Consider the following 12348-nt stretch of genomic DNA (forward strand, 5'->3'; position numbering starts at 1 on the left):
GAGTAAACGGATGAGGGAGTTACGACTTAGCTCAGCCAGTACGACCCGCAATACCTCACGAAGTTTCTTCATGTTTTGCCGGGCACAGGTGATAGGAAATGGATATCGCCTCTCGGCGACCCCGAGCTCCAGATGAAGATCAATCGTTCCAAGATTCCTCGTTACTACTACGAGTGTTAGTTTCTTGTTTTCTGATGGGCTTTGAGCCACATTCTGACCCACAATCGTTATGGTATTATCAGTGGAGGCAAAAGTAGTCTTGAGAAGGCGCCTATAGCCTTGGGAACTTGGGTCATATGGAAGTACTCGAGCAGGAGCAAGAATTCTCTGACTTGCGTGCTGAGTTGCGCGCTGAGCTGTTCTTGAAAAAGAAAAGACGTATTCATGATGAAGAATTGAGGTTTTGCAATCAGTTCTTGCTACTCCTAGAATCTGTCTTTGCATTAAATTGTGCTCCCGGCCCACACCGCGCTCCACAATGGGCTTCGCTCAAAGCTTTCCTAAGCTTCACATTCAACTGTGTTTTAGGCGTCAATTTGGCACCGTCTAACCACCGCCAGTAAAGCACGCTCAGTGGACCGTCATTCCCCTTCTTGAATGCTTAGAGCTAAGACGTATCCCCACAACAAAGTGATGCCCATATTGAAGCCCTCGTCGTCCTCGATGGTGACGAGAGGATCTTCATAAATTAAGACCGGGTTGTTGAAAACATTCGGGAAAGAGTTCTGTACACGCTCATGAAGCACGTCGAAGCTAACTTCTTCAATGCCATCAGACGACTTGCACTTGTCTTTGCGTAGCGAAGTAAGTGCGTTGAGCAAGGATTGGTCGGCGGGAATTCCGGATGGAGGTTTAGCTTCCAGTGAAATGCAACACAACGGGAATTCTGTTGCGCGAAAAGGCTACTTCATAGCCTTCTTTATGGCCTTTTCCACAGTCTTTTCCATAGTCTTCTCCATAGCCGTCTTCATGGCCTTCTCTATGGCCTTCTCCATAGACTTCTTCATAACCTTCTCCATGGACTTCTTCATGACCTTCTCTATGGACTTCTTCATGACCTTCTTCATGGACTTTTTCATGACCTTCTCCATAGAATTATTCATGGCGCTCTTCGCGGAAGTCTCCATGGTATTCGTCATGTCATTCTCCATGAACTCGATCAATCGTTGGAAAACCGGATGATGCTCGTCCAGGTGGTCGTCAATGGTGTCTTTCAGATGCGTTTTGACTGCGCCGCGAATCAAATCGTTCATGGCCTGGGTAATGCGTGCAGTGATTGCGTCAATGGCGGCATTGTCGGTAAGTTTAGTCGAGGCATCCGTTAAGCTACTAACAATAGTGTTGATGGAGTCTGGGCTGAGCTTGATCATTCCGGTCGCGCTGCTGGTGGCTTCGGTAAGCACAGCAGCCTCAACCGCGTCTTGTCTAGTACTTTTAGGTTGAGGTTGCTGTTCCTCGGATTCGCTTGTCCGTACCCTTTTAATTGGGTATGTAGGGACCGGAATGCTGTTATCTGCGGTTCTCTTCTTTGCAGTCTGCTTCGCGAGGTCTCGCTTCGAAGTTTCGTAGTGATTCTTTTTCTCGCGCAAAACCTGCTCGATGATATAGCGCAGCTGGTCCTCCGTCAGGCCATGGTCGTTGCCAAAGTCCTCCGCCCAGCTTTCCATCACTTGTGATCCTATCTCTCGTAGAGTCGCTCTATTGACATTGTTCTTGAAGTTTGCGGTGCCATTATTGAATAGCCAAGCGGCTGACTGATATCTGCTCAGAAGGTGTTCTTTGAAGTTGAGAATTTTGACCGCGTCCCAGGAAAACAACTCTCGCAGAGTTTCGTCGGCGATTCGATCCATGTCGAAAATCGATTCGGCCAGCGTCTTGTCCCGAGCGGGTGCGGCCATCGTGCTTTGCGACATCGGTCGCACTCGCAGCGTCGGTCTCGCACGCGCAAATTTTGTGAAGTGGACTGATGTCGACGAAATGGTTGAAGTGATGGTGGAAGCAAAGAGAAGACCGGAGGCTCGCCAAGCCAGTGCTGCCGGGGTTATGCCAAAATAAAGCACGGGTTATGGCTACCAGCAGCTGGACGACATGTGAAAGCGGAGAGTGCAGAGCATTGCAAAGGTCAGTCGCCGGCTTAGACACACTTTCGAGGACCGGCGAGGTCGGGGAGTGCAGAGCAACTAGAAAGTCCTCTCACAGGGCAGTCTAACTTGCTATCATCCCATTTCCTTTCATGGTTTGTCTTGCTTGTTCTAAACATAAGCATATGGGGCCAATGGCGATCACGCGAGGAACAATGCCACATGGAGTTTGGGGGGATACCTTTCTAATTATAAACTGCTGCGCATATTGCAGCTTAAAAAAACATATCCGAGAATCTAGGGAACGCTAATGGCATGCGTGAATTTCAGTCCAGCCGTCTCGCACGATCTTAACCTTCTCAAATCCCGACTCCCCAACGCAACCACCAATGCAATCTCGCTGAAGAATGAAAATGTAGTAAATATTACAACAGAATTGAGACATTTTGACAATTTCAAACATCAGGGACAACCACCACCGTGTCAAGTCAGACCAGTAGCACCTCCAACGGCACCATTGGCAGCTCCAGCAGCACCAGTGGCAGTGCCAGGAGCGTTGGTAGCTGTGCCGGTAGTGTTTCCGACTCTCTTCTTGACGCCATCGGTGTTGGCAGTCTTCTCGACTTGGTCCTTCGCGTTTCCGACGTCGGCGGCTTGATTGATTTTCCTGGGCTGGCGCTTTTCCTTGGGTGAGCCGTTGGCGTTCTTTTCGCCGTCGTCATCCTTTTTGTTGGCTTCGTTCTTGTATGCCTGGCTCCGGGCATCGTTCATCAAGAAGTCAAGCCTGCCGCCAGTCAGGCTGTTCAGCTTATCGCCGATAGCAGCACCCTTTGGAGCAGGCGAATCTCCTCCCTCGTTGAACCACTTCATGATGTAGTAGCCGCCGAGACCCCACAAGAACAGGAAGGAAGCACCCATGGTGGTGAGGAAAATGGTAGGCAACATAACCAAGAGGGCGACACCGACCATGAACGCAGTGAAGAGAAGGGCAACGAGGAGGGCGACAAGTAGGGCGGCGACCAGGGAGAAGACGAAAACGGTAAGAGTAAAAACGGCGAACATAATGAGCGGCAGGCCGGTCAGGGCGAAATTCGTGAGGAGGAATGCCTTTGGGCGAAGTTATCAGCACCGCGTTTGAAAATGCTTAAAGCGACAAGACATACAGAGAGTTTGGGATTATTGACGGCAAATGCCTGCAGCTTAGCGAAGAGCTCTGCTCGCTTCTCGGGCGGAAAGACGCCATCGAGGACATTCTGGGCCTTTCCCTGCACAGCGCCGGCGAGGTTTTGGATGGTGGTTAAAATCGCGGCCATCTTGCTCGCAGGATGTAGTCCGGGCAAGGGAGAGGCAGGGGATGAGCAGACAAAGGGAAGACGAAGGATGGGTTAGTGACGGAAGCAGAAGGAGGAAGGAGCGACGCGGATTGATATCCGGGAACCAGCCCAGCAACTAACATGGATTGCGTGGGCTGTGTGGCAAGTGACCAGGTGCAGCCAAACAAGATCTGTAGTTGCACGCCAATGCGAATAGCGCACGCGTTGCGTCACTCGACGGTGCGAATCGCGCGTCGAATGGAAATCACCACCGCCCGGGCGGTGAGGCGCTGTGGCCGTGCACTGCCGCTCTTGGCGCCAAAAAGTGCCCAGCGGCGCCGGCCAAAAAAAAGTTACCGCCTGCGACCAACACCACCGCCAACCACGCCCGCCCGCCGCCATGCCCGACCTCAGCGAGAAGAAGCGCAAGCGCAATGCCGACAAGAACGACCGCCCCAGCAAGAAGGTCCAGATTGACCAGCCCACGCGCCCCGTGAAGCTCTCCGTCCTCGACGACAACTACCAGCTCGGCCCCGTCGTTGGTATGCCTCTTCGATCTGCTCTCACCCCTCCGCCGAGCTGACGCCACCACAGCTGCCACTCCCGGTCTATCTTTCCCCTCTGAGCTCACCCTCAAACCATACAAGAAGGACATTGAGAAGCGCCGCTACGAGCTCCTCCTGCAATCTTCCGACCACCCCAAGCTCGACTTCACCGCGCGTCAGGAGGAGGATGGCACTGCCGACTGTCTGCTCAAGGATTATGTCGGCATCTACGATCCCGAGACCGGTGCGCTTCAGATTATGGAGGCCCAGAAGCTGGTGCTGCGGAGCACTCTGAGGAGCGAGGCCGAGGAAATGCGCGTTCAAAGGGAAGCCGCTGCCAACCGGGAGCGCCAGACCAATTTCGCTCTTCGCCAGCAATTGGGCAAGGAATTCGGTACCAAGAAGGCCAAGAAGGCTCTGTCTTCCATCACCGAGAACGCCATCAACCCAACAGCTGGTGCTGCCGAGGGCAACATTACCGATGCTGTCGCCAAGGCCGTCCTGGAGTCCGTGACCGAGGCTACGGCCGACGCCCCCAGCCGCGAAGCCTTGCAGCAGGCTGTTGACGAGAACAAGCCTCGACCGAAGGCCAACCTGGAGGCCGCAACCCCCGCCGAAGTCTATCCGCCCGAAGTCCTCATTGGTGGGGATAGCATGCGCCTGATCGAAGTCAAGAGCTGGCTCGAAACCGCTGAGAAGAATGAGGATATAAGGACCCCGAGCTTGTTCGTTGCCAAGAGACTGCAGAAAACTTTGTCGTCAAAGAACACCAAGAAACTTAAGGTGTTGAAATACATGCTGCTTCTGATCGACTTCCTGGCCGCCTTGAAGCCCGCACGGAATGGCGCCAAGAAACTCCCCCAGAGAGCCGATCTGGAGAAGAAGACGGGAACAAGCGGCGCACTTCTGGATGGAGTCAGGAGAAAGTTTGCTGACGGAAAGTACGTGGTTCCACCATTGGCCGTTATGAAATCCAGGATACTAACACGAGTTACAGCGAAATGACGAAGTGGCACGTTGACTACCTGATTACGCACATCGCGGCTCTATCTCTTTACATCGATGATTTTGTCGTCGATACGTTTGACCTGCGTGAAGACCTCAGGCTTGACAACAAACAGTAAGACCGAAACTTTAAAACCATGCGCGCGCTCCACTCACCATTTCTTTAGGGTCGGTCAGTACTACCACGAACTGGGCTGCAAGGTAACAAATCCCACGGAGAAGGAACGCGAGGCAGGGAAGTACACCAAGGCCGAGGCTGTCAACCACAAGACGGCCAAGCTGAAGATTCCTCTGGACTTCCCCAAGCAGAGGGCCCTCCCCTCACGCAGGAGGTAATTCGTATTTTATTTGTCTGTATGCGATTGAAATTCATAGCTGTGAGCGAATTGGGAGGTTACGGCGTTTGTAAAGAGTGAGTAGGCTTCCTCCGAGAGGGGCGAGCATCATCCGGGAGGAAAGTGCACTTTACCGAAAAAGGCAATTTCTTGGATACCCGGGACTTGGCGTTCTGGTCAAAAATCATTGGGTCTCTACCGCGCTTTCCCTCCTCCGACTGGGCATGTGGTGATTTCCATCCGTCTTGTTGATCCCTCTGCGACTCATCCTTACAAGCGCAGCCATTCCATCGATACCTATCGCCGCGCCATACACTGGCCGGCAACCCGCTTGAGCATCATTCTCACCTAACTAATTACACCTACCACTTGTATGTGCATTTTCCTTTACAAGCTAATCGTCGACCAAAAGATTTCCTGCTCCGCCCTCTCTCTGGGACGAAGTACCAAGACCGCAACGCCAGCCAAGTCTCTTCCGCCACCACGACAGTTGCATACGGAGCAGCCACAAGTTCCAGCCTCATCGCTATCGAATAAGAAGACGGGTCGAGCGACTACTACGGCTCTTTCCTGCAAATCAGCCATGTCGCAGACTCCCTCAATTGCCATCTCAGCACCGCCGCCCTCGTATGCATCTCAGAAGAGTTGGTCTTCACGTCTCTCTTTTCGTCGCAAAAGCAAATCCAACGGAGCGCCTAGTGGGCCCACAACGGCCCCTTCTATCACGCCATCCGAGAGCCGTTCGCATGATCCGTATGCTCCGACAACTCGGTCCCGTTTTCGGGTTTTCTGCGAGGAACTCTTTTGGTTTTTTCCCCGGAAGAAAGCACGCAAAGGATCCGTGGGGCAATATCCACCCATAGACGCCGTGTCGTGCGACCCGCACAGAGTGTATCGCACAAAATTTGGAACTTCGCGCAAGGAGCATGACTACCGAGTAGTATGTCCATGCCCATTGGCCACTGTTGCACCAGTCTCTTCCTCCTTTCACCACGGAGATCACACTGTATTGACTGACAATGAAGGGCAAAGGACGGATGGAGGCCACTGAGCGCGGCAATCTCAAGGACTGGGAGATACAGGTTGCCAACGAGGAACGGAAATTCCAGGAAGTGCTCCAGCATCGAGGGGAGAAAAGACGCGCAAGGGATTCATGCCGACCGACGCAGCCCAACGATCATTCAGGCGCAGAATAAGCGCACCGATACAATCCTGTCCATCCTGAGCCATCGAATGCTCCTACCCGCCGTACTGCTGCCGAGCGCGTCACTCGCCAGCCCGGAGCGATTTGAACCAGCTTTCCACAGGCCGGTGATACCATTCTCTCTAGCCCTGCCATTACCAATCCCATGCCCCCCTTAGCCGATCGTGAATTGGTATATTCGTGTGGATGCTGGAAAAGAGCAGAAGCGTCAATCAGAACACCTTCCCGGCGGCACCTGACTCGACAGCATTACTGTCCCGACACGCCCGCCCCCTGAACATCCTCTCCTCGATGAAGAAGACATGGCAGTGCCTGGAGCGTCTTTTCTTCACGCAGTGAAGTCCCGTAAACAGAGCCCTAGGCGGCAGCGACAGCAGGAACTCCTCAACTAACTGACGGACATAGCGGAGGACAAGACAAAAATGAAGGAGTTGAACGGAAACGACGCGGTGGGATACAAGGAGCTAGCGGGCGCGCTTGTGGACCGCAAATGGAGGGAAGGGTGGGTGAGGCCGGTGAGAAAAGCGTTTTTATGGAAGTAGAACGAGACACGTGTGCGAAGAAGGTGATAGTGATGAGGCCGGCAATTTCTTCACGGGGCATGGGAAGTCAGGAGAACGGGTGGCAGTGGAAATGGCATTGGCGATGAAAGCGGAAGGCCTGCGGATGCGCAATAATAATGTAAGGACTGTGTAGGAGCTCTAGAAGTTATTCATTTCTCAACACCCTCTCCATATCAAGTGCGCCAGGGCAATTCCATTTATCAATGGTATCTTTCCTTTAATACCTGAGCGATGAGGCGGGCGGTATCGGCTGTGATCCACTCTCCTTCTCACACCTGACGCTCATACACGTAGGGATAAAAGTCGGACGTGCTCAAGGATATGCAATTCTCTTTTCAGATCTAATTACGTTGTAGATTCTATTCTCTACATGTCTACTATTTTTACAAGTCTACTAAAACACCCGTTGATGCTAAGACGTGTGCCTGGAGTCCTATAGTGTGTTTTTTGAAGTCAACCCATTAAGTTCTGTAAGGACTCAATGCCAACCATAACGTATACGCGATCCGTTTCGGAAGCGTTTGGCTAATGGTGAAGCTGACTGGATCGTGATTGCATCGCGCTCTTCCCACCACGACATGCTGCGATTGGCAGCCAGGAAATCTCGGTATGTAGGATCGTCGTCTTTGTGTAGAGGCTCAATAGAAGTGTAGTAGGGGTATCGCGCAATTCGGTACTCAAGCTCTAGCCTGGGAATCGCTCTCTGAAGGACATTACTTCTTTTCCAACCCTGCTCTTCATACCTTTCCCTCCTGCACATCCCACAACTTCCTAATCACCTCATCCGCACACCCCTCCACCTGTGACCTCTCATGCGGCGTCATTTTCCTCAAGACATACTTCGCCACGACATCCGGCTCCCTGCTCTCAGGGCGACCGATGCCCACACCAATCCTCACATACGGCATATTCGGAAGCTGCGCCGCAATGCTCTTCAGCCCATTATGCCCCCTCGCGCTGCCACCCTTCCTCACCACGACCTTCCCCAACGGCTTTTCCAGCTCATCATGCACGACGACCAACTCCCCATCCTTATTCTCCTTCTTCCACCTGCCCCACGCCTGCCCCAGCGCCTTGCCGCTCACATTCATCAAGCTCGGGCTCTGCCACAGGGTCCACGCCTCCTCCCCTTCTTCCCCCACCCCACCACCACCACCCTTCTTCGCACCGCCACCGATGATTCCGGGCAACCACGAAAAGTTCGCGTTCACGCCCGCCTCGGCCTGGCGGCTGACCAGGCCGTTGCCGTAGAAGCGGTCCTTCTGCCACGCCGGGAAGTGGCGCACGTCGCGCACCGCGTCCAGCAGCGTGTGGCCCGCCGAGTGCAGCGTGTGCGCGTACGTCGGCGCCGGGTTGCCGATGGACGCGATGAAGAGCGGCACGATCTTGCCCTTTGCCGCCGCCGCTGCCGCCGCACGCTTCGCCGCCGCCGCCGAGACCTTTGGTGGCGGCATTGAGGGGGGGATTTGTGTTGTTGTTGTTGTTATGCTAGTAGTGGTCTCGGGTACGGGTGTGGAGGAGCGGGTGGAGGAGGAGCAGGAGGAGCCCTCTTCGGTGATCGAGGACGATGCGTCGTCGTCGTCTTCGGCGGCCGGAGGGAGTAGGTTTTTGTTGTTGCGGCGATTGACGCCCTTCTTGCGATCGCGTTTCCGCTGCGCTGGTGTCCGTTGGCGTGTCGGTTGTGGGCTGGCTTCGGGTGTTATGGTGGTGGAGGGCAGGTCCTGTTGCGTTTGCGCTTCGGCTTCTGTCGTGTTTTCGGTGCCGGGAACTTTTTGGTGTTGCGGCGCGTCGGTGTCGGCTTTCGGCGCGCGCACGTCGATCGCTTGCGTCATTTCTGGCACTTCAGCCATTTGCCAGGTGGGAGAAGATTGGAAAGAGAAAAAGGTACTTGGAGCTGAACTTTCAGCCAGGAGGGCGCAGGTCGCTATTTATTGATTATACGGGCTTCGTTGGTACCCTGTCGCCGCTATTACCAAGCGGCGTCACCGAAGACGCACAGTCAAAAGTTGCAGTCAGAAGTTGCACCGTCAGCCTTCACCGACGACTCAGCCACACCTCTGCACCGCCCGGTTATGATGATCAAAAAAGCCCTTGCGCATAAGCTAAACGGATCTACAGAACACTACTCCAACGTCCAACCCAGTAGAGGTATCGCATCCGTCCTTCCCAAAAGTGCCCAGGGTTATCCATAAGAGCCGCCCACGCCTGTTCCCGATGAAACGAAAACACCTTTCCGTAGAACACCGGCCTGTATATCGACTCCCCACCGAAAGCAAAAACCAATTACTAAAATCACTTAATCCCAAATACCAAAGTCAAGAAAGCAAATAAAAGGCAGTGCAGAAGAAATCAAAACGTCAGCCCCTAACAGCGGCGACCATCGCCGGGGACCCATGTACAAAGATTAGAGGTATGAACAGAGTACTCCTGCACCGTCCACAATGCAAGTCGTAAAGTCGGAGGCAGTCGTATACTCGTGACTCGGCTTTTGGCTTCATGCGCGATGCGGGGGACGGATGGCACACCGCTCAACGGACGTTCATTCCGCCATGAGTGAAGTTATTGCTCGCGTCTGCGCCAATGTAGCCTTTCGACGTGCCGATGTTGTCGTCCATCAATGACATGCCGATGCCGCTGTCATCGAGGTCTTGGTTTTCAAAGTCCATGCCGAATGACTGGAATTTGTTTTGGTTGAAGGACTCTTGAGCGTTTCGGGCATTCACTACGGCGGGCCCTGTCAGTTTAGTCCGTGGACTGGCGTGGCTATAACATACTGTCATTACCGGACTCGTCCTTGACCTGCGAGCTCATGAAGCTCGTATCCACCGAAAAGTCTGCCGCGAGACTGTTGAACCGACTCTCATCCTGACTATTGCCGCGAACAGCCCCTCCGTTCTCCGCCCTGTTTTCCATCGATCCCTCCATCGGTGACAGTTGAGACGACATGCGCTTGCGCTCAGGCGCCCGATGCGCCAGAAACCCACCCAACGATGCGAGCCAAAGACTTAGCTCGTCAACAAACACTTTGGTGATCCACCAAGGAGAGAAGCTAGCTCCGTTCTCCACCGTAATCTCCCGGCAAGCTGCAGTACCCACGGCACTAATGCAGTGGAGGAGTGTCCGAGCATCGGCGTTAGGGAAGCGGGTGCCGAGGTTGGAGAGGAAGTTGGCCAGTCGATCAATAACCGTTTCATTTGTGATGGGGGAATCGCCGTGCTGCCGTGCGGCCTGAAGCGCTGCCTCTTGGTAATGCGTGCCGTTTTCCAACCACACAGGCGTCGAAAGAGGCAATAGCAGACTCCGGACATCTTGGGTGAGGATCTTGTACGTCTCCTCGTAGCCGCAGTTCGGCAACTCGCTTTCCATGACTCGTTTCGGGTTGACATAGGTGACCCAATCCATCCACATCTGATTCCGATTTTGGTCGATCATCAACAGAGCGGCAGCAGCGTGGGCTGCCTGGTTTGCGCGAAGCATACGGTGAAGCAACTGTGCAAAAAGGGTCGCCGGCTCTAGCCTTGCCTCAAGAACGTGAAGTGGATGTCCCTGGAAAGTCTTGCTGATGTGCTTATGCAACTCCCGAGAGATGTTGTTCAGAAAGTTCAAAACGACGGGCGGTGTTACTTGCAAAGTAAGCCTCGAGACAAAACGGATCATCTTTTGGTACATCAACCAATCACACTCTCTTATCCAGATTGCCATGGAAGGGTGCGCCAGTAACTTTTGAACAGGCACAGTGAGCGTGCCGTGGAACGAGGTGAACAAACGGAAGAATTGCTTCTCCTTGCAGAAGCGAATGCAATCCACAAGGGAGGTGCAATGAGTACGATACAAAGCTGTTAACGCGTTTGCAGCATCAATGTCTGTTTTAGGCGGTACGTAGTCGTGAATGTTAGGGAGCTCAATAGAGTCGTTCTCTTGGAAAGATTCTTGATCCGGCGGGGGGAACTTGAGTTGCTGCTCGTACGTGGATGACGTTTGCCTCGCGCTACCATAACCAGGAACGTAAGGTTCAGCAAACGCGCGGCCAAACGACGGCCTCCCTGTCTCCGTGGACTTCTGTTGCGGCTCGGTAGGTTGCTCTTGAGCTGGGAAGACGGCAGTGTCTGCCGGTAGCCTTGGCATGTTACTGCGCAGATTGTTAGTATGAGCTGGCACTACGTTGGGGACGGATCGACCACTCACTTGAAATCAATAGAAAGGTGCGTAGAGCCCTGGCGGGTATGGCTAAAGTCCTGGCTGTGAGCACTGCCTGCGCGCTCGACCTCATGGCCGTCGACCGGGTCATCCACAAGAGCCAGGTCGACATAATGGTACTTGGACTCGCCGCGAACCCCCAAGCGTCTGGTAGCAATGCCGGGGAAGATGACCCTCACAAGCTTTCCGAACGAGGCAGGGTTGAGCGGTTGAACACGTTCCGTTGCACAGCGGTCGGCGTATTGCGAATAAACACGATTCCTGGGTACTGACGTCTTCGCATGCTTACATGTTTGTCTCAGCCTGCAGATTGTTAGCATACCGTGTGTAACGGTAGGATGGTCGTCTCACCATAACATTGCAAACAACTGTTTTGATTTCTCGGCGCGGGAAGTACGCTCGGTGCGGAGCACCTCTTCTGCCACCTCCTTCAGCGACCTGCCGTCCGCGCGAGTGAGCATCTCCCGTAGCTCTTTGTCGTTGGTGGCACTGGCCGAGGCGCCCTTTTTCTTCTTGTCGTCGGTCTCGGCGCCGCTGGCAGCAGCAGCCGGGTTGCTGTTGCCATAGTCGGAAGCTTGCTGCTGCAGATGCATGTACGGGTTCGGCGGCGGGTGGGCGTAGGTTTCCTGGGAATGCTGGGGGATCATCTGCGGCGCGGCATGCTGCTGGTACTGCAGCATCATCATGTTGTCCTGGTGGCCGAGGGAGTGGGCGGCCTGCAGCAGGCTCTGGTCGACGGGAGCATACTGCATATGCGATTGCGCTTGGTGCCCCATGTGTTGCTGAGGCTGGGCAATAGCGTGCTGGGGATACGGCTGCTGGAAGTCGTTGCTATGCTGATCCTGGGTGGTTTGGGACTGCAGGCTGGTGGTCGAAGCACGGCTGAGCGGGCGTTGACTTGCTTTAGTACTGGCCGAGGTGGTGGAGCGCGAGCGCCGGCCCTGGTTGGGCATGGTGGGCATTTGCGGGTGGGATTGGGCCTGCGTTGGTGCTTGGAGGTCAGCGATTGTTTGTGCGGGTTGCCTTGGCTGTTTACAGCAGCGCCTCGGGCCCGCGGATCCACAAAACTAGCGGTAAGAAGAACTGACCATAGCTGGGCCTTCGT

At 54.2% G+C, this 12348-nt stretch overlaps 5 protein-coding genes across 5 annotated transcripts; 1 reads left to right on the forward strand and 4 right to left on the reverse strand.

The window, feature by feature from the left end:
• Positions 1–902: 902 nt before the first annotated feature.
• Positions 903–1913, reverse strand: LTHEOB_303 (uncharacterized protein; the record flags this gene model as incomplete). The annotated part of the gene is made up of 1 exon (XM_035511908.1): positions 903–1913. One exon carries the CDS (start codon positions 1911–1913, stop codon positions 903–905), a length of 1011 nt encoding a protein of 336 aa, XP_035372305.1.
• A 651-nt stretch (positions 1914–2564) lies between these two features.
• On the reverse strand, positions 2565–3394 carry LTHEOB_304 (uncharacterized protein; the record flags this gene model as incomplete). The annotated part of the gene is made up of 2 exons (XM_035511919.1): positions 2565–3188; positions 3245–3394. 2 exons carry the CDS (start codon positions 3392–3394, stop codon positions 2565–2567), a joined length of 774 nt encoding a protein of 257 aa, XP_035372306.1.
• Positions 3395–3794: 400 nt separating this feature from the next.
• Positions 3795–5280, forward strand: LTHEOB_305 (DNA-directed RNA polymerase; the record flags this gene model as incomplete). The annotated part of the gene is made up of 4 exons (XM_035511930.1): positions 3795–3936; positions 3989–4880; positions 4937–5059; positions 5112–5280. 4 exons carry the CDS (start codon positions 3795–3797, stop codon positions 5278–5280), a joined length of 1326 nt encoding a protein of 441 aa, XP_035372307.1.
• Positions 5281–7783: 2503 nt separating this feature from the next.
• On the reverse strand, positions 7784–8896 carry LTHEOB_306 (Peptidyl-tRNA hydrolase; the record flags this gene model as incomplete). The annotated part of the gene is made up of 1 exon (XM_035511941.1): positions 7784–8896. One exon carries the CDS (start codon positions 8894–8896, stop codon positions 7784–7786), a length of 1113 nt encoding a protein of 370 aa, XP_035372308.1.
• Positions 8897–9574: 678 nt separating this feature from the next.
• Positions 9575–12205, reverse strand: LTHEOB_307 (Cephalosporin c regulator 1 protein; the record flags this gene model as incomplete). The annotated part of the gene is made up of 4 exons (XM_035511952.1): positions 9575–9768; positions 9821–11175; positions 11232–11546; positions 11595–12205. The coding sequence occupies 4 exons, from the start codon at positions 12203–12205 to the stop codon at positions 9575–9577; spliced, it is 2475 nt and encodes an 824-aa protein (XP_035372309.1).
• Positions 12206–12348: the final 143 nt, after the last annotated feature.

The sequence above is a fragment of the Lasiodiplodia theobromae genome, assembly GCF_012971845.1.
Source record: "Lasiodiplodia theobromae strain AM2As chromosome Unknown scaffold_1, whole genome shotgun sequence".
Taxonomy (NCBI): domain Eukaryota; kingdom Fungi; phylum Ascomycota; class Dothideomycetes; order Botryosphaeriales; family Botryosphaeriaceae; genus Lasiodiplodia; species Lasiodiplodia theobromae.